The sequence below is a fragment of the Haliotis rufescens genome, unplaced genomic scaffold, assembly GCF_023055435.1.
Source record: "Haliotis rufescens isolate VD_foot unplaced genomic scaffold, xgHalRufe1.0.p SCAF_86, whole genome shotgun sequence".
NCBI classification, from domain to species: Eukaryota; Metazoa; Mollusca; class Gastropoda; order Lepetellida; family Haliotidae; genus Haliotis; species Haliotis rufescens.
In genome coordinates, this window is record NW_025964379.1 from 742,366 (window position 1) to 764,091 (window position 21,726).

Here is a 21,726-nt window from a genome sequence, read left to right on the forward strand (position 1 = left end):
GTCCTTGGATTGAGTGTTACTTCGGTTTTAGTAAAAGCAATGTTACGATGGTAGACCCCGGAAATAAGCTCTCAACAAGGCCTTCAGGGTTTCCAGTGTTTGTCAGCACCGCAACCCTGCTCGTGGGTTTATGTCCTTGGATTGAGTGTTACTTCGGTTTTAGTAAAAGCAATTTCACGATGGTAGACCCCAGAAATAAGCTTTAGACAAGGCCTCCAGGGTTTCCAGGGTTTGTCAGCATCACAGCCATGCTCGTGGGTCTTTGTCTTTGGATTGAGTGTTACTTCTGTTTTAGTAAAAGCAATGTTACGATGGTAGACCCCATAAATAAGCTTTAGACAAGGCCTCCAGGGTTTCCAGGGTTTCCAGGGTTTGTCAGCACCTCAGCCATGCTCGTAGGTCTATGTCTTTGGATTGAGTGTTACTTCGGTTTTAGTAAAAGCAATGTTACGATGGTAGACCCCGGAAATAAGCTTTAGACAAGGCCTTCAGGGTTTCCAGGGTTTGTCAGATCCACAGCCATGCTCATGGGGTTTTGTCCTTGGATTGAGTTTAATCACGCTCTTCCTACTGGTGGCAACCTCAAGTCATACAACACCCGTGTAGATCCGGGGTAGAATAGGTCTTCAGAACCCATGCTTGCTGTGAAAGGCGACTATGCTTGTTGTAAGAGGCGACTAACGGGATCGGGTGGTCAGGATCGTTGACTTGGTTGATGCATGTCATCAATCACAATTTCGTGGATCGATGCTCATGATATTAATCGCTGGATTGTCTGGTCCAGACTCGATTATTTACAGACAGACAGTTTGTCTTTAGAACCCAAATGAAGCTGTTTCGTCGAATAGTCAAGAAAGTTGGGTTTATTTTAGCGTTGAAGTTTTGTATTAATGTCACAAATGTAGGAGGCGGCCCCTGCTTGGGCTTCTTTCAGCACTGCCCCCACATGTATCTGACACTGGATTTAATATCTATGTTGCTACAAGCGGAGTATGGTTGTTACATCCAATACAATGGTCAATCCAAGTAAATAACAAGTCAGGGTTATCCATTGAAACATATTATTCTTTCATGTCACAGGCTCCTTTTTCCGAGTGTCAGCCAGGAAGCACATGTGTAAAGTCTCGAAGTGGTGAATCAAAGTGTGTCCATTATGGTGAGTGCATAATATGATTTTATCTGCACATAACGGTCGTCTACATATGTTTCGTGCTATTGTTTTACAAAAGTTTTACTTTAACATACCTGAATATTTCCTGACAGGGTACACCATCAGAAGATATATCACAATTAAATATGGTATCGATAATTCGATGTCTTGACTTAAAATGACTTGGTGTGTTTCCGCGTCAGAAATATACAACTCAAAAGAAGTTAAAGAACACCCAATTCTTTCATATTACTATAGTTAATCTCACATGCCAATACAGATTAACTATAGTAATATGAAAGAATCGGGTGTTCTTAAACTTCTATTGAGTAGTAAATAATATTTTAGGAATAATCAATGTATTATACAAGCTTTTGGCGATCATAATTTCATGTTATGTTTTCCTAACATACGGTATTTACTGTGCTGATACAAACGAGGGTAACATTCCCATTATTCCCATTATTCTTGAAATAATCGATGTTTATGATAGTTTATTACTCAATGCAGTTACTTTAGAAACCGCTATCAATAAACGGTTTGTGTGAACCGCCTATTTATCATATTCCGCCATATTATTTGCAGCCATTTTCGGGATTCCTGGTTAAATCATAGTTGCTATGTGGGTTGAAAGAGACATTGGGGTCGTTGTTCCCAAGATCAATCACTGGATTGCCTGATCGTTACTCGATTATTTCTAGGCCGTTGTCATGGAGCGGAACATTGCAGAATGTAGCGATGAACATGAAACCTGCCTCCGTGTTCCTTACCTGTAAGCTGTCTGTATCAAATAGTGAGTGAGTGAGTGAGTTGGGGTTTAACACCACTTTTAACAGTATTCCAGTTATATCACGGCGTGTCAGCTTAATGTGGGGGTAAAGCCCGAAGTGATGCAGGTCTCAGACGTTTACCATTTCGGTGAAACCCACGAGCATGGGTATGGTGCTAACAAACCTAGAAACATCATCGGGGCGTAAGCGGGATTCGAACCCACAATCATAGGTTTCTGGCGTGCCCAAGGGACGGAACTCTGCACAGCGAATCGCGGCGGCTTAGACGACTGGGCGAAACCGCATTATCAGTGGTTCGAGTGTCAAAGGGAGCTAACTCTAAATATAGATTGGAGCTATGCTGTTTAGTTACGTATCCGAGAAAAAACATGGCGCTGTGAAAGCGATAATCTGTTCCGCCTGTCACTCCGTTCATCATTAAAACTGCACAGGGTATTCTATTTAGTGAATCATTCCCATCAATACGAACAACAGTAGTATGACTCACGATGGTTACAAGTTTATGTCAACATTACTGAATTGTGGATCACTTACTAGCTGGTTATAAGAGGGTAACAGATGTGGGCCCACATTTCGGAGGGACTTTCTTACTGAAACACTCAGCATCTTGTGGTGTGGAACAAATATCTGAGACATGAAAGGTAGGCCATTTCATAATCCTAGTCATCTTATTAATTGAGGATAATTGTAGATATCACCAACGAAACTGTATGCGTCATGAATGAAAACCGAAATGTGGGCCCACTTTTTTTTATATCTATAAAGAGATTTTTCTGAGTGGGCCAACATTTTAAAAAATGTGTAAATCAATACAATTCTTACCATTAATTTTTTTTTTTTTGACCGTAGTAATAAAACAGAAAGACAAATGAGCTCACCTTCAAAACAAGGCGATAGAGTGAAAACAGAAATGTGGGCCCACTTTTTTTTTTTATCTCTATAGAGATTCTGATGGGTGGGCCCACATTTTAAAAAATCAGTAAATCCACAAATCTCACCTATTATTAAAACTAATCTATTGACTGTAGTAATGGAACTGTTGTTATGAAAAAGAATGACAAATGATATCACCAACGAAACTGTATGCGTCATGAATGAAAACCGAAATGTGGGCCCACTTTTTTTATATCTATATAGAGATTTTTCTGGGTGGGCCCACATTTTAAAAAATGTGTAAATCAATACCATTCTTACCATTAATTTTTTTTATTTTGACCGTAGTTATAAAACAGAAAGACAAATGAGCTCACCTTCAAAACAAGGCGATAGAGTGGAAACAGAAATGTGGGCCCACTTTTTTTTATATCTATATAGAGATTTTTCTGAGTGGGCCCACATTTTAAAAAATGTGTAAATCAATACAATTCTTACCATTATTTTTTTTTATTTTGACCGTAGTTATAAAACAGAAAGACAAATGAGCTCACCTTCAAAACAAGGCGATAGAGTGAAAACAGAAATGTGGGCCCACTTTTTTTTATATCTATATAGAGATTTTTCTGAGTGGGCCCACATTTTAAAAAATGTGTAAATCAATACAATTCTTACCATTAATTTTTTTTATTTTGACCGTAGTTATGAAACAGAAAGACAAATGAGCTCACCTTCAAAACAAGGCAAAAGAGTGAAAACCGAAATGTGGGCCCACTTTTTTTTTTTATCTCTATAGAGATTTTTCTGAGTGGGCCCACATTCTAAGATCTGAGTAAATCTACTAGTCTTACCTTTCTAAATGAAAGACCATCACAGTAAGTAAACACAAACACATTCTGAAGATTAAAAACTGACATTTTATTACCCGGTAATTCATAACAAAACAAAAGGACTCAACATATCATTTCATCCAAACATGTGACATCAGTAGCAATATAACAATGACATTCAGATCATTTAGTAATTGTCATCACAATAGCAGCTTTTGATGGGAACTCTGTTTCATTTTATCTTTTCAAATATGAACTCACATGTCAGCGTCCTCAATACACATTGATATTTACCTTCCACAAATATTTTAATTATATAGAAACAGTAACAAATTCTATAATGTCACAAACAAAATACCCAGTGTGGGTATTTTAATGGGAACAAAATTCTAATCATGGTAATGAAAATTTATTTATGAAACACTCACCCACACATGTCATTTCTATCACGGTTAGTTTCACCAGAACTATTTAAACAGGAACTATCTGACATATCAGTGGCAATCTGTGCAACACCAGCATATAACATGTCAATCTCGGGAACGTTTAAGAATAACAGTTTAAAAACAAAACAACATACAATGATTCTGCACTCTGTCATGATTATCACAATGATTGAGTTTGATATTGATGGAAACAATATCATATTTCACACTGAATACTGGAAACACAATTTAGGCAACTTGAATCATCTGCACAGATGATGAATAGAAATCTTTGTAGCACTATCTGTCAAACTATTGACATACATGTGTCCTTCATGATACATGTATGTTTGAATTGTCAAGAACATCACAAACATTGTAAAGGGTAACAGTGTCACAATAACTGATGCTATGTTCATATGAACTTGATGGAAACATTTCTATATTTCCAAGCACAATGGGCAAATTGATAAATGAGATAATCAGTAGATCACATTCTCATCAAGAGATCAGAATTGATCAAATTGGTTCATTCAAATATTCATACAAATTTGTAGTATTTGTTCATAAGGCCAAGCATGAGGGTAAACATACATTCATTCTTGTTGTTCCATCGGAACATAATCTCATCAAGATGAGCAGCTAACTGTTCTCTTGGGACACCATGCATTGACTTAAACTTTGCCTTTGCATTGCCCCAAAATCCTTCAATGGAGTTGGTATGGGCCCCAGTTTTGGGGTTCACATAACCATCCTTGTGTTTTACAGTGTCATGGGCATACCCTGCCTTTTGTAGACAAATATAGGATTTGAATTCATCAGTAATTATTTGTGTACCGACTTCAACATGGGCAATGATTATTGGCAATAGGGTGTCTGTTGTTCTGTCATGAACATTAAAAAGCAGAACCTTCTTACTTTGCCTATCTATAAGGCCAAAGATCCAAAAGTTTCTAATGCCCTGACTGGAACCCATGTTGTATTTTCTCTTCCTCCCCCATTTACTTTCATCCATTTCTACCACATGACCAACACCCCCAAGGACAACAGGATCGTCCAGAAGAGAACGGGACATTAAATCACGGTATAAATTGTACCAGCTGTACACAGTGTTCTCACACACGCTCAACATTTTTACAGTGATGTGACCGGGAACGTCATTGCAAAAAAGGTACAAAATCATTAACAGTGTGCCAAGTGAAGCTTTCTGGCCTTCCCAGAAACTTCCAAATCTAACAGATTTACATTTTCTACATTTAGTACAACGCCACACATGGCCATCTGATTTGTTCTTTTTATCTTTCTGCCATGACATAGACATATTACATTTATCACAGTTCATTGTTGAAGCTATCAGATTGTTTTCTTTCATAAAATCACAGGTCTTTTCAAAGTTATTACATATCGCACCAATCTGAATTAAATCACATTCCATGATGTATCAATAAATAGAATGTCCAGTGAAATGCTTGAATGCTTCCATGGCTATCCAACAACTGTATGGCTTGGAGTAAATGCCAGTACACAAAAGTGATTCTACCCACCAGAACAATCTTCCAACAAATGTAAGTCCATCCAATCTTCTGACAAATAGAATCTTGAATCCTTCATGGGAAATAATTGCAAATTGGTACATCATGTAGCTGTTCCCAAAGATACGTTAAACTGAGTCATCATGAAAAGTTACATGTTGTAAAGACTGTTGTGTCGATATATAGTTCAAATTTGAAGCAAGATTTTCCACAATATTGGTGTGGGTAAATATGGCAATATGAGTAATGTAAGATTGCTTTCTTTTGGACCACCAAAACAACAACTGTTTTATTCTCCCTTCCTTGGCAGGCAAACCCTGAGCAACGTGACTCAGTTCATTCAAATGACCTGAAACAAACATGATTATGAATAACACACACAAAAACAAGCGCCAAGTTCATGATACTTTTCCCGAAATCCACTCAGATATTTGGTTAAAAGTGTCCGGATAGTGAATTCAATTGTGTTCTTAGGTGGGTATCTAAATGTCTGATGGATGTAGAATTTCAAATTCAGTCTGTTCATATAAAAAAACAGCATTCAAAGTATTTCTTTTATATCTCCTTTTGTTGAAGGTCTTCTTTTGCCTTAGTTGGTACTTGTAATAGCACAGAACATCCAAATCATGCTCAGGAAAGAGTGGTTTAAATCCATGTGAATATAAGTGTTCATTTACCTCATCTTCCTGATAATCTTCAATTGGGGCACAGTTTTCTTGAGATGTGAATCCACAAAAACTACAGAATCTCTCCTTACTCTTGAAGATAGGGTAACTCCTCTTTAGCCAGAACTCAGAATTACAAACACGAAGACTCTTGACACACGTTAAATTAACGCAACATTCTCGAATTTCTTCCATGTCCCATAATTAGGGCGTGATGATATTCCCAGAGAACTCTCCGTAGTAAAAAATCGGCAGACGTAGTAAAGCGATTAGCATATGACCCCTATCTATGACGTCAAAGGTCAAAATCTCAACCAATGGCGTCATAGATAGCGTGGGAACTGTTCCACAAAAGGAATACCCTCATGAATATTAATGAGCCTACGTCCTAGTTTCGCGGGGCAAGTGTTCGTGTCGTTTGCTATTGTTTTACTTTATTGATACTATTTCATGCATTTTGAGTGAATAAGTGACTCTTAGATTGAGTTTTTAAGTAATCAATTTGGTAGATATATTTAATTTAAAGTCTACTGAGTTCCTTAGTTTCGAATGTGGGCCCACTTTGCCCGTCCGATGGAGTGAGATAGAGTGACCTCCCTTGAACCACTGATAATGCGGTTTCGCCGACGACTGGGCCTACCGTGCCCCCCTCTGTAATAAAAAAATTACCTAACACTGATGATTAATGTTAAAATGATAAAACTAGATGTGTACTCCGCAATATTGTTTTAAATCGGTACTCGAATTTTCTTTGCAGACCTACAAGAACACTTACAGGGGAAAGGTAGAATGTCGACGCAACAAGGAAATGCTAAATTATTGAAGATGTCAAAACAAGGTAATTTGTTTCACTTTTTCGAGAGCAGATGGTTTTCGAGAGCATAAAACAAGAGTGAAAATACTCTGGTGACTAAGGACATTTAAGTGTTGAATGCTGCAAACTCAAAAGATAATAAAGTCCTTAGGTAATTAGGATGCAGCTGTCCCTCTGAGAAAGAATTTGGAAGCAATGCTAGGTACAAAGTTAACGTCCAAAAAGACTCAGACACTGCCAACACGGAACTGTCATTTTTTTGTCTGTACATTCGCATTGGAGAGAAAAAGAATGAAAATTAATGAAAATTGATTAATTGGTGGACACTAAGAAATTATCCAAAATACGTTCGATGTTTTGAAGAATAAAATTTGCTCAACCTTTTATAAATGTTAATGATTAATCACATGGCCTTGCTCCCCCGATGCACATAATACCCTCAGCTTCATTTAGGATACTATCGATCTTTAACTGTAGTAGTTGTATTTCTGGCTGTGGGACATGCCTTACTCTTATATCTCTGTGATCCGCCCTGCGATGTGCTGCTAGATTTGCTACAAGGGCGTTGTGGGATATGTAACAAGTCAGTTGCATTTATAAACGCGCCAAGAAGTCTCTAGAAACCTTGTTACCAAGTTCATTGATATTAATGAAAGATAATTTATTCTTCAGTAACAAGGTATCGAAATGTACCCAAATTATGTTCCAATTTCAATTCCATCGGGTAATGCATGACACACATTTGGCAAACTGTATGGACTCGGATCATTATTATTAGTAAGAACATTTCAGACTCTTACCTCGGCATGTATGTGAACACCTTATCCCTTCCCCACACTTCTAAAATGTATGAAAGCAAAACCTGTAGCTGTGTGTTTTAACTTAATATCTTCTGAAGGAAATGTATGCTTTTTTTTCATTTCGATTTTATAAGAAGGACCTAAATGATAAATGTCTTTGAGGTTTACCACTTCGTTGAATCCAACGAATGCAGGTATGGTGCTGATAAACCTAGAAATAGAATCATAGGGGATCTGGGATGATTCGAACCAACGATCATAAGGTTTCTAGCATACTAAACAGAAACAATTAAGCGTAGCAAATTACAGTAACTTATGCGACTTTGCAAATTTTCCGTTTTCCTTGAGAAACATGTAGCGTTAATAATTTGGTTCCCTCTGCGGGGGACCCGAGAAGATCCGGGGTAGAATAGGTCTTCAGCAACCCATGCTTGCCGTAAAAGGCGACTATGCTTGTCGTGAGAGGCAACTGACGGGATCGGGTGGTCAGGCTCGCTGACTTGGTTGATACATGTCATCGATCCCAATTGCGTAGATCGATGCTCATGATATTAATCACTGGATTGTCTGGTCCAGACTCAGGTTATTTTCAGACCGCCGTCATAAAGCTGGAACATTGCTGAGTGCGGCGTAAAACAACCAACCAACCAAACCTCTGCAGGGCGTTCGTAATGTAAAAAAACAGAGAACCAACAGAACGGTAGGATGATGTTGATGCGAAACATACAATATTGGTCCGGATCGCGCAAACGTAGCCTCACAAAGAAAAACGACGTCCGATGATATGTCATTCTGTATTCTGCTTTCCCTGGGATACACTAAACTGACCGTACGATTCCTACTATATCATAAGCATGCGTTTGTGAATCAAATAGTGATCATAACAGGTGTTCGCAATAAGGTGAGTCTATCCTGCCCAACCGGTGAACCCGTCACAAACACATGCAAAGACAAGTCGATTGTTCACCTGAAAAAAAACCACGGCAACATATGGTACAGTCAAATTAGGGAATTGCATTGGACATCATTTTTGTCACTCATGCGTCAAATTTTAAATGACTTCCACATGTCAACCCAAAAAACTGTTTGAAAGCTTACTGAGGCCTTGAATCTTGCAACCTTTATTGTAATCTTTCTTATATTAGCGACTCATTGAAAAAGTGGAATTCACAAAATTAAATGTTAAAAGTAGTACTTCTATAGCTGAACTTAAAACAAAAATGTTTCAAAATGTAATTATATCTTAATATTATTTCAGTTATGGAAAGCGTGAAATTAATATTATTCACAGTAGACGTAGATATAGATGTAGTAATCTGAATAATGATTTATTCAGGTTAATTTGTAGGTATTATGAACAAAGGGGCTCAGCACCAAATTAGAAACCGTTCTAAGTGGTAACAATACTATTTTCGACGAATAAAATAATTTAATTTTCAAATATGTGTGCATGTATGAACATGTGTGTAATACTTGTGCCTAATCCATTTGATTTATTCGCAATAAAATATGTTTAATTCAAATCAAACTATAACTGGCAGCAAGTGCCGAGCCTATAACCTTCACTTAATACTAGCGTGAGAATGACCGTAGGTATATTCTTCAATAAATGAGTCTGTTTATACTTATTACGGACCAGTTTTTAAATTTAAGCATTACAGACGATCCTTGCACCTCCCTCTAAAGCGGTATATAGTGTAAGTATCAGTTTTATTTCTCTGAAAAAACACCAACGGTGGTACAAGAGTATATATATATATATATATATATATATATATATATATATATATATACACACACACACACACACACAACGTATAATATTCAATTCAGATCAAGATGGTAACATGCCTTTATAATTTATTTAGACACTTTAACGTAATAATGTGTTCAAATGTACAATTATTCTGGACAGCTGTTTCAAAAAGGATATAGTTTAGGTGATAACGTCTTGCGCAGTTTACACATAGTTGGCCAGGTATAACAATTCTTTGGAATATAAAGAAGTCGTTGTTGGAGAAGGGCTTTACACCCAAAAAGATTGTGAAACTCGTCTCCAACAGCCGATGAATTTCAGTGTACAGACACGGTCTTCTCTCAGTAACCCCCGCCATCGACCGTTTTCAAATGGGCAATTGATGATTCGATGTAAGTAATTGTGAAATTGGCAAGTAGATAGTGTTGGGAAGTAAAAGAAAAGTTCAGAATTTTGATAATTCCTCAGACCAGTTACTATTTTTTTTAAATTTCAATTGCATGCTCTCATTTTCAAAACTCCATATATCGGAAGAGTAAACAAGGATTGGCACTACCATCACGGCAAACGCCTTCAATAAACAATCTTATGGTAGGTAATCATTTCGTGCTCTTTTCATTAGGCAGTACATTCCTTTTGTCGCGTTTGCTGTCAGTGATTTCATAAAAAACACAAATTTTCTATTTCCGTGAAGATTTATCCATAAATATGTATAATTATCAACAATTTCCAGTGTCTTTCCTTCAAACTAAAATATTGATTTGTTTGATTTGGCTGGGCCCCCCTCAAAAGATTTTTTTGTTTGTTTTTCAGATATTTTACATTTAGCTTCCATTTTAAGCAATCTCGATTAGGGAATCTCATGATTTGTGCAATCCAATCCAGATGGGGCATCGCTCAAAAGGGACTGTGTCGACTGCTTAGAGTAATACTTAAACTTGAAGCCACACTGTGGTGTCATTCCCTGATATACAATCAAATAAAATCCATTCGCACCCTTGTTTTGTTACATACGGTTCAAGATCATTTAAAAATATTGAAAACAGGAGTGGCAATAGATTTTCGCCCTGTCTGACACCCGATTGACAAGAGAAATACTCCTATTCTGCATTTTTTGATTGTACCATTGATTTAAAATTACAGTTCACATTTTCAACTTAAGTCTGAAATTGGTCCTGAATACCAATGTTTTGCATTTTAGACCACAGTCCTACTCTCCAGACAGTATCTAATGCTTTTGTAAAATCTTTGCACGCACAAGTATTTTTGGGGGTAGTTTCCCGACTGTGCTGGAGTTAGGATATTATCAGCATCTAGAAATTTGTTAATCGTTCGTTTAGGATACAGGTTAAAAGTTTTCCGAAACAGCTTTATATCGTAATAGGTCGATACGAGTTTGGGTCAAATTGATCGCCCTAACGGGATCGGGTGGTCAGGCTCGCTGACCTGGATGATGCACGTAATCGATCCCAATTGTGTGAATTGATGCTCGTGTTGTCAATCACTGGATTGTTCGGTCCAGACTCCATCATTTACAGACCGCCGTCATATAGCTGGAATATTGCTGAGTGCGGCGTTAAACAACAAACAAACAAACAAAACATTTCAGAGGATAAGATTGAAAATTCGGAAGATAGTGGGGCAAGTACCCCAATGATATCTATAATATGATCATTCTCGATAAAATCTTGCCTGGAACCCTTATTTCTTATAAGGTTCATTGCAGCTTTTATAATTGCTTCAGTTGTTACGTCATCGTTTAAGATTTTACAATCATATAGTAATGTTGCAGTTGCACATTCTTCTAATTCTGAATCATCGAATTTGTTTTCATTTATTTTTTTATACAAAAATAAAGAAGGAATTAATATCAGGAGCTTTCGGATTTGTTTCTTTCTTACAATTAGTTAGGATCTTCCAAAATTCTTTTGGTGAGTGGTAAATGTTTTGACGAAAAGTCCTATTTAAACTGTAATATACGTAATTTCTTTTCCATACATCTCTTGTAAGCCTTTGTTTCTTGGTGATATGCCAATTTATTAAATTCTGTTTTTGAATTTTTAAGAAGCCGTTTTGCTTTATTAAATATCTTACGGGATCGTCTATACCGAATCAAGGTTAATCTTTTTCAAGTCTGTATTTAACACTTGAGTCTCTGTTGCTCGTGCAGCGTTAATAAGCACTCGACGAGTCGCGTATGACTTGTCATAACACAAAACGGGTCTGTTGCCATCAAGGGCGGCGATACCTGCCCCGATTGGCAGAAAGGCTAATCTAATGCTCAAGTATCTTGTAATCCGACACACATACACTGCTCATTCCACGTGTCTATTTGTACATGTAATAGTTCCGTTAAATGTATGTGGGGACATGGGGTTTATGGGTAAATGTACAGGAAATTTATAATTTTGTCTACAAGGGTCTGTGACAATTCATTTTTGGTAATCGTGCTTTACACATTTGCGTTATGCTGTTGGTTGTTCGGTTGTATTTTTAAGGAAACCCCTAAATTCATAAAAAGTGTCTACTGCGCTTTACATGAGACGTTTTACATTTACATGTTACCAAAGTGAGTGAGTGAGTTGGGGTTAACGCCGCTTTTAACAGTATTCCAGTTATATCACGGCGTGTTAGCTTCATGTGGGAGGAAAGCCCGAAGTGATGCAGGTCTCAGACGTTTACCATTTCGGTGAAACACACGAGCATGCGTATGGTGCTGACAAACTTAGAAACATAATCGGGGCGAACCGGGATTCGTGCCAAAGGGACGCAACTCTGCACCGCGAATCGCGGCGGCTTAGACGACTTGGACACCCGCGCCCCCCTTTATACAAGACTCAATAAGAAGAGGGATGACTTCTACTTCCCAATAGTCAACTTTCCCTTAAGGTCGAGCAATATTCCAGCACCTTCAGCCTTTGGCGTCTACATCTCACAATTTTTGATGTACAAACAAACATGCTCTGTCCACGAAGGAAAACAGTCATACAACTCTGACACAAAATTTGTAATGTTTTAATGTGATTGCCAGAAAATTTGGTTTGAAGTTGACTCAGCATATTTGATAAATGCTGCTGAGCTTATGATGAATTCGGGGACTTTGTCTAAGTAAATATAAAATGTCGATGCCAGGGACCCCTCTCATTTATCTGCCTAAACAGAAACCAATAGGTGTAAACGGCCAAATAGTTGTTTAAATGATGTGAATGGATAAATGAAAGTCAATGAGGAAACAAGAACTTGGCGAAGAGAGCAGCATTGCTTCTTACCACAAATGTTGTTATCTTCGAAACAGACACATTCGATCTAATAAATCTGATTCTAGATTTAACACTGTTGATATAGTCGGCAATATAGGCTCGATTATTAGCTCACGTTCATTTCATGATACTCCAGACGACGGTTTTTTATGTGCCTGGTTAAAAGGCATAGAAGCTTAAACGTCAGGACGTCAGCTAAATTCGAGTCTTTAAAAGTAAAATAATACAAGAAATATATTTCAAACATGATAGAAGCAAGTAGTTGGTGTGACTTAGCTAAATACATTTAGATTCGCTTTACTATGTCATAGTGTTGAATACAGGTTTTCTTTTATCGTTTTGTTTCAGGATCTGAATGACAGAGTGTTCAGGTCGGGTCAGCTGATATTGCTTTATGTCAACAAAGGGTTATTAACATAAAGGGTATTTTTGATGAGTGTTACCAATAACCGTGTATAAGTGATATTTCCTTACTGAAGAGGTCATGACTATTTTGAATATATTCATGTGCTTCACTTCAGTGTGTACATTCGAACAAGTGGCATTTGTGACTGCCACATTGTCTACATTCTCCCAGTGTTTCAGCGTAACTTTATCAGTACATCTGCAATACACCGTGCGGAATACAATGCAGTATACTGTTACACTACCATATGACCATACAGCATGCATGTGAAGTTAGCTTTAACCTCCTTTGACACACAGAAGCACAGAAGAAGTTTGATAACATCCTTTTTGCGCAATAAATCTTAATATCAAATGTCGACGGTTATTCGGAGTTCAACCGTCGCTTAGAAAGCATCCAATGCTCATATACGTTCGAAAGCAACGGCGCCGTGTTTGCAGTGTGAGTCAGGTTAATAAGAAATCAGCTAAGAACTGTATTTAATTTTGTCCACGATGTGTCAGCTCAATCTTGAAGGGAACATCAAAACAATACAGGTCCAGGTATTTACCACTTTGGTAAAACGCATGAACACAGGTGTGGCGCTGACAAACCTGGAAAACTGGGATGTTAACAGCCGTAGATTTCTGGCATACGTCAGGGACGCAACTCTGCATAGCGAAATGCGAATTTGCAACATCCCGTGCAGCTATTCCCTACCCTTAGGCTAACCCTACCCCACCCAAACCCTCATATGCCCGTCTGTTCCAAGCACGTTACATTATGTAATATTTTATATTACAGATTTTAAAGACAACTGGACCACAACTAAGATTCTAGGATCCGCCAAAATAATAGCGTTGACTTATAGCCCTTCATTTGCTAATGAGCTGTACAGTTTGAATGAGAAGGGGTCTCAATTCCTCATTGGGCTTTTCATGCTCAAAGGAAATTCCCTGGAGAAAAAGGTCATATGGGATAATGTCCGTCTTCCCCTTAAAAACATAGCTGATTTATGGAAATCAATAGACACAGGACCTTGTCTGACAAGTGATAATATGTCCTGCATATATGCATTCAGAAAAAGGAACTCGTTTCGTGAACTTGTGATGCATTTGCGTTCTTACCGGGAAGTCAAGAGTCCACGTAACCTGGAGTTGGAAAAGGAAGGGGACATAACACAGTATGGATAACTATGTTCTTGTTTATTGTAGCTGTTGTCGACTCAAGTACACAAGTATACACCCGTGTCTGTTAATGTTCCATTATCAGGTGATGGGGTCGGTGTTGAAGCCTGTGGTTAAAGCGTTCGCTAATCACGCTGAAGACCTAGGTTCGAATCCCCACATGGGAATAATGTGTGAAGCCCAATTCCGTGACTCCCGCCATGATATAGCTGGAGTATTGCTGAAAGCGGTGTAAAACCATACTCACTCACTCATCAGATAATGCCACTTATTTCCCCGTCGTCAGGTGATGTTTTCCAATGTTTCGGCAGATATTCTAAACTTGCTTTTCTCTTACATTGACAATTTTTATTCCCTTATTGCTTCTTCATCGTGTGATATTACCTACAGCCCCTTTCATGACTCGTGCTTGCAAACTGCACGGTAATCTGTATAGAAACGTCGCATCATAAGAGAAAAGAGAAGATATAATCTATAAAATATCTCGTCTTTACAGTCGTAAGACAACCCTGGTACAGACCGCACCCTCCCTTTTCATTGGAGCGTAAATGTCGTATATATCCTCTAGTGTAGGATCATGGTCATGTGAAATATTAGATTACCAATAAGTACAAATAACGATGTTGAGACCCGTGAAGATCCGGGTTAGAATCGTTCTTCAGCAACTCATGCTTGCCGTAAAAGGCGACAATGCTTGTCGTAAGAGACGACTAACGGGATCGGGTGGTCAGTTTCGGTGACTTGGTTTGATGCATATCATCGATCCCAATTAATCACTGGATTGTCTCGTCAAGACTCGATTATTTACCGATCGACGTCATATAGCTGGAATATTGCTGAGTGCGGCGTTAATTAACAAACCAACCAACCAACGATGTTAAGAGGGTAGCAACTACAAATGAACATAACATGTATTGGACAGTAGGCACTACATATAAGATCAAGGGAACATTTCTATGGACACTACAATTGTAGCGCTAAAACGTGTACAGTATATCTGGAGTGTTTAAAAAGCAGATATTGACAGTGAAGATCACATCCTGAGTACGTCAAGAAAGCAGCAAGTGCCAGTGGAATTACTATCTCGATTGCATAAGAAATACAGTTAGTTACCGCCAGTGGACATCAGATCCCGGATGCTTAGGAAAGCCACAACTTGAAGTGTTCATGACATTCCCATCAGTGTTCCGAAACATTTAGTAACACATTTATCACTATAAAAAAAATACACTGTGAGATGAACTCATACAGGTTGCAACATCAACTACGATTATCTTTATTGATGACATATTTACAGACTGTGTTTCTACCTAGAAACTTTACACTGAATTATCATTTATTGTGCGCTCTCTTGACTCTAGCAGACAAAGATACAAACAAAATCAACAACTGGCAGTTAAGTTGGGAGGTGTAAAAGGCTGTGCTTGAGAGAAAGTTATTGTTCTCATGTACTCCAAAACATTCTTACCATTATAGAAATCACTTATCTACATAAGGCATGTATGTCTAATTTGAATACTACACACAGACCACTCATCCAGTCGCTCACTAACTCACTCACATGCTTATAAAATATATATATATATATATACACTTTTTTATTACAGAAGTCTTCCCACCTCTTTGGTTCAATATATGTTTGCCAGCCGTGGGAAGTTCGGAATGGCGATATACTGCCATCATGGTATGAGTACAACAGTAGAAAAGTACCACATTCAGACCGGAGAAGGGGAATTTACGTTGAAGGAATCTGGAACTGTAAGCCAACTGGGGATTGCTCGGCACATTAAATGGAATAATGATGCTTCATTTGCCATAGCCACGGATATTAATAGTAAAATACATTTTATCAGGCGTTTTGATGATAAGGAGCAAGTAGAATTCTCAGTCAAGGTGAAATGGTATAGGGATCTTTTCCCTGTATGGACCAAGACATCAATTTTGCTTCTTGAAATAGATAGGTTAAATCTGTTGCACATTCTTAAATTTTAATGAATTTGGTAGAACGACTGTAGCTGACATCTTTTCGCGATACTTTCTTTGAAATAAAGTAAGTGTGTGAGTGAAAACGTAACGTCTCATCGGCAATATTTCGGCAATATCGTGATGAGAACAATTTATACATGAATAATAAATACATTCAAACAACATAGAAACCTGTAAGGAAAGGACATGAAAACAACTATAGTATCACAGATTATTATCTAGCATATAACCATAAAAAAATATACATGACAATACATAACCAAGACATACAACACTATGGACCATGGGGACTTACACTACATCTGCTTCCTGCATGGTACCCAAGCAGGATTTACACCATCCCTTGAGTCACTGGTGATTATTAATAAGTTTCAGCTAGAGATGAAAAGAAACAAATATTCGCAGATCAAAACACTGGAAGCCATAAAATTACTTTGAATGACGTGGCTTTCATATCCTCCTTGAAGGACAATAATTGACTCTACTTCAACCCCAATCAAGGGCATAGCCACTACCAATCTCAGTTAATAATCATATACTACCATTTAATAAAATGAATTATTACCAACAATCCAAATATATCAATTTAATTCAATTTCTTCAAAAAAAGTAAAAATCTGAAGGAGCACTTACTTGATTTAAAAGATCCTTTATGGGTGAAACTTTGAAGATGTATCCCTTGTGATGGAAAATCAATATGTTCAAGCAGGACATACTTGACCATGATTCTTTCTTCAATTGGGATACAAAATGGAGGATCCTCATCTTTAAAACAATACCCATGAGTATATCTGTTATGGCCAATACAACATAGTCAGAAAATGACCTCTTCTAATCTGGACTGACAGCTGAAGAAGATGTAGCAGGTATTTCGTGTATTTGTTTTATCTCATATGGATGTAACATGTCGAATTTGGCATCAAATCATTAGTTTGTAATCACTGTATGGGATAACAAGTGGGGTCACAGATTTGTGTACCCTTTTCTGCCCACATGACCAGGCAACAAACAAAACACAATGTTGGACTGACCAGTTAAAAGATCATGTAAAGTTCTAAACTATCTTAAATTATTAGATGAGACGAAGATACAATTTTCAGTGCCTTGGGACAAGATAGAGTATCAGAAATGATGAGAAAATGTTCAGACGCATACTGTCGTTGAAGGTATACAAAGGTTGTAAGGATAGTATTAGCTATGATATTTCATTCGTGTCAGATTTGTTTAACTAAGTTAGAGAAAGGTTCACTTCAGGCCTGACTAATTGCCAAGAAGTAGACAGAAGCCAGAATGGAGACATTACATCTAAGTTAATATCAGCATCGGCAACATGAGGCTTGATCCAAATCCCACGTTGAATGATACAAGCTTGAACTTGTTTTGAAACAGACTCATCAGCCTCCACCACATACAAACTATCAACAGAAGATGTTCTAAAAGTTCCAAGACAGAGCCTCAGTCCTTGATTGTCTATGCTATCTAATGTCTCTAAATTACTTGAAGAAGTCTTTGAAAGGCATTTTGAAGTAATGCGCATAAGGAAAAGAATTTTTGGATGTCAACAATTTATTATGAGGAAACATTACGTTTCCGAGTATATGCTTACTCCTTCATCAGGTGAATAAATGTTATGAGGCAGAGATCATGTATATGTACCCGAAAGAACAACAAAAGTAATAAGATAACAAAGGTGGAAACTTAACATGGGAAGCAAACAGATAATAGGCAGCTGATAAGTGATCAGCAATAGGCAAATGGAAGCCAACACTTAACAGTAAATTGTGCTGAAAGTTGATTAAAATGGACAATTGAAAGGCAGGACTAATTGGTAATAGACAATGGGCAAACGGGAGGCCGAGGGTATTTAGCTATGGTAATAGAGTGGAAACAGCGATGGACAAATGGAAGCCAGCTAGATAATTGACACCGATCATGAACAAAGCAATAAATCCCAAATTGACATTTTAAAATTATCTTCTTTACTATAGAAGCTCCGCCCTATACAATTGAACCATAGTCTATTTTTTGCGGTATTATCTTCAAGTGAGTGAGTCGGGTTTAACGCCGCTTTTAACAGTATTCTAGTTATATCACGGCGTGTGAGCTTAATGTGGGAGGAAAGCCCGAAATGATGCAGGTCTCACACGTTTACTACTTCGGTGAAACAATCAAAGGTTTCTGGCGTGCCCAAGGGACGGAACTCTGCACAGCGAATCGCGGCGCCTTAGACGACTGGGCCATTCGTGCCCCCTATCATCTTCAAAGAAACAATCATTCGTGTAGTGATTTGTTTTATAAAAAAGACCACTTTGTCATTTAACGCATTACAACAGTGTTTGGTAATAACTATGATCTTTTCCCATTTGTGTATTGAACAAACGAATAAATGTTCTTTGCGATCCATTGGGCATTCAATTGAACCTGGTCGTATATCTTTCTCCTTGTCATCTCCTCCTCTTCAGCACTAACCTCCCATACCTCAACTGACATTATTTACCCACGGTCTCACTGTCATATTCACCTTGCCTTGTATATTGTATATATTCCTTCTTCACAGTATCCACACGCAATTAAACAACCCATGCATTGACGTACGATATACCACACCCGCACATCCACCATAAATTACCCCGTGTCAGTCCCCCCTGTTGAAAGTGCATTATTACCTTAATCAGATTCTTAATCATGATATGAAATACATGTTAACTGGTTGTAGTTGGGGGTTCGAAACACAGCCTCAGTCTTATCCAACGTATACCCCAAAAATGTTCAATCCAGATAAGCTATATTTGGATCACATCCGTCTTGAGGACTCAAGTATGTGTATTAGTTATGTGAATGAGAACGAAAGAAAGTTATAGGAATGTTCACATGTATGTAAGATATGTATTCTGTATGATTTGTAAAGTTTTCATGTCAAACATTCATGATATCGATACAGCCATGCTCTTTTACTATAATACTATAGGCCATACTATAATGGTATTGCGTGTAATGCATGGCAAAGATATGTATTGTATTTATGATGGCGATGGAAGTTATGATTGAACTATACCGATATAAGATATGTTTGAAGTATATCAGAAGAGGAGAGTGAGGGGATGTAAGCTAGAAGAAGTTTGGGAACAAAGGAGATACATTTAGCTGTTATCAAATTACACATTTTGTCTTTATAATGTTTTCCTGATTGTGACACTGTTCCACATTGATCTGCGGCACTTTTTGCTTAATCTAAATGTATATCTAATGTGTATGTAATATTTTAGATGCAACATGCACAACATGTTAAATGTAATCACTAGTTATTGTGTGATTCCTTATTTCTAATGCTTCTGGTATAAAAATCTTAATTTCCCTTGTATTTTGAGTTACATTTTCTGCCGTAACAATAAAACCACTCGGGCCTTGGGTGCATGTAACACTTCTTCTTAAAGGATCAACGCTGCACATTATCAGGATGCTCATATTAATTACGTTCATTAATATACCAATCTGCTTTATCAAATTAAAGAGTATTGAGAAATATGCTCGATAACCGCAGAGGTAAGAGACTCACTCGGGTATAAGAGCGGAATCTAACATACACTCTGAGAGACACCCAACCGTCGGTGCCCCAACTTAAACTTCAAAGACCAGAGTTGCTGTCCGGCTATGCCTACAAAGAACAAGTATCACACCAGGTGGTTTGTTCTGAAGCCTGTTTTAACTACATAGATTGGCGTCTTTCGATTTATATCCCGGTAGAATATAATACCCTCTGTATTTAGATCTGGTGTATCTGTGTATTAGAACTGAGAATTGTTCTTTATTGCTGCTTGATTATTTATATTGACATGTTCGACTGACTCAGGCTGTGTGAATCTAGCCGATGATTGCTTACACTAATCCTTAATACTTGTTATAGGATTTGTCTCTTGGTATTTTCAGTTGTATGATCTAAGTCACCTTAATTGTGTATTGCCCAAATACAATCCGAGGACGTTATAACCAAACACCTTAACCTTCATATAAACAAATCGCATAGTATTTGAAACACTGTTAACATATGTGTATAGTAGTCCTAATTTTGTGATTACTTATATGTTTGTATGTGAAGGTTATATATTTTCGAAATGATGAAACATTTACAATAATGTATGCGGGAAAAAAATCTACCGAATGCCATCTGAGACGATATTGAATCTTCTACACAAAAATTACTTTTAGATAGGTCATCACCGTTATACGTCAAATATATGCAAGCGTGAAAGGCAGGAGTCAATTGTAGATGAACAAGTACAGAACAACCAAAAGAAAAAAGAACCATCTCGTTACTGTCAGAGGCCAGTCGAAAACCTAGCAGTGCAGTGATTGAGAGAAAGACAGGTGTCAATTGTAGATGAACAAGTACAAGACAACCAACATAAAAAAGAACCATCTCGTTACTGTCAGAGGCCAGTCGAAGACATCGCCGTGCAGTGATTGAGAGAAAGACAGGTGTCAATTGTAGATGAACAAGTACAGGACAACCAACAGACAAAAGAACCATCTCGTTACTGTCAGAGGCCAGTCGAAGACCTAGCAGTGCAGTGATTGAGAGAAAGACAGGTGTCAATTGTAGATGAACAAGTACAGGACAACCAACATAAAAAAGAACCATCTCGTTACTGTCAGAGGCCAGTCGAAGACATAGCAGTGCAGTGATTGAGAGAAAGACAGGTGTCAATTGTAGATGAACAAGTACAGGACAACCAACAGACAAAAGAACCATCTCGTTACTGTCAGAGGCCAGTCGAAGACCTAGCAGTGCAGTGATTGAGAGAAAGACAGGTGTCAATTGTAGATGAACAAGTACAGGTCAACCAACAGACAAATGAACCACCTCGTTACTGTCAGAGGCCAGTCGAAGACCTAGCAGTGCAGTGATTGAGAGAAAGACAGGTGTCAATTGTAGATGAACAAGTACAAGACAACCAGCAGGCTGTCCAGAGCTCCCTGGAGGTGGATGATGGATCCACATTGGCATGTTGGGGATGCAATATCATCCTCTATCCTACGAGTTCAGGTAGTTGTGGAAGGGCCAGCCATCCTGAGTGGAATGTGTGTTCATAGTTAATTCCATGGGAAATGTTGATGTTCCGTTATTGTATGTGTTAATAAGGAATCGCAGGAGACAGGAGAGTGGCAGCTTATGTTTATTTTTACACCAGTTCATTCAAAACCTGAATTCATATGAATAATCACAGTGATAATCTTGGGTAAGTGGGCACAATGATTTCTGAAAAAAGAAAGG

The 21,726-nt window shown here is 37.9% G+C and overlaps 1 protein-coding gene across 1 annotated transcript; it reads right to left on the reverse strand.

The window, feature by feature from the left end:
• Positions 1–4,578: 4,578 nt before the first annotated feature.
• On the reverse strand, positions 4,579–5,504 carry LOC125377279. The gene has a single exon (XM_048390189.1). The coding sequence runs from the start codon at positions 5,502–5,504 to the stop codon at positions 4,611–4,613; it is 894 nt and encodes a 297-aa protein (XP_048246146.1). The 3' UTR covers positions 4,579–4,610.
• Between the last annotated feature and the right edge of the window lie 16,222 nt (positions 5,505–21,726).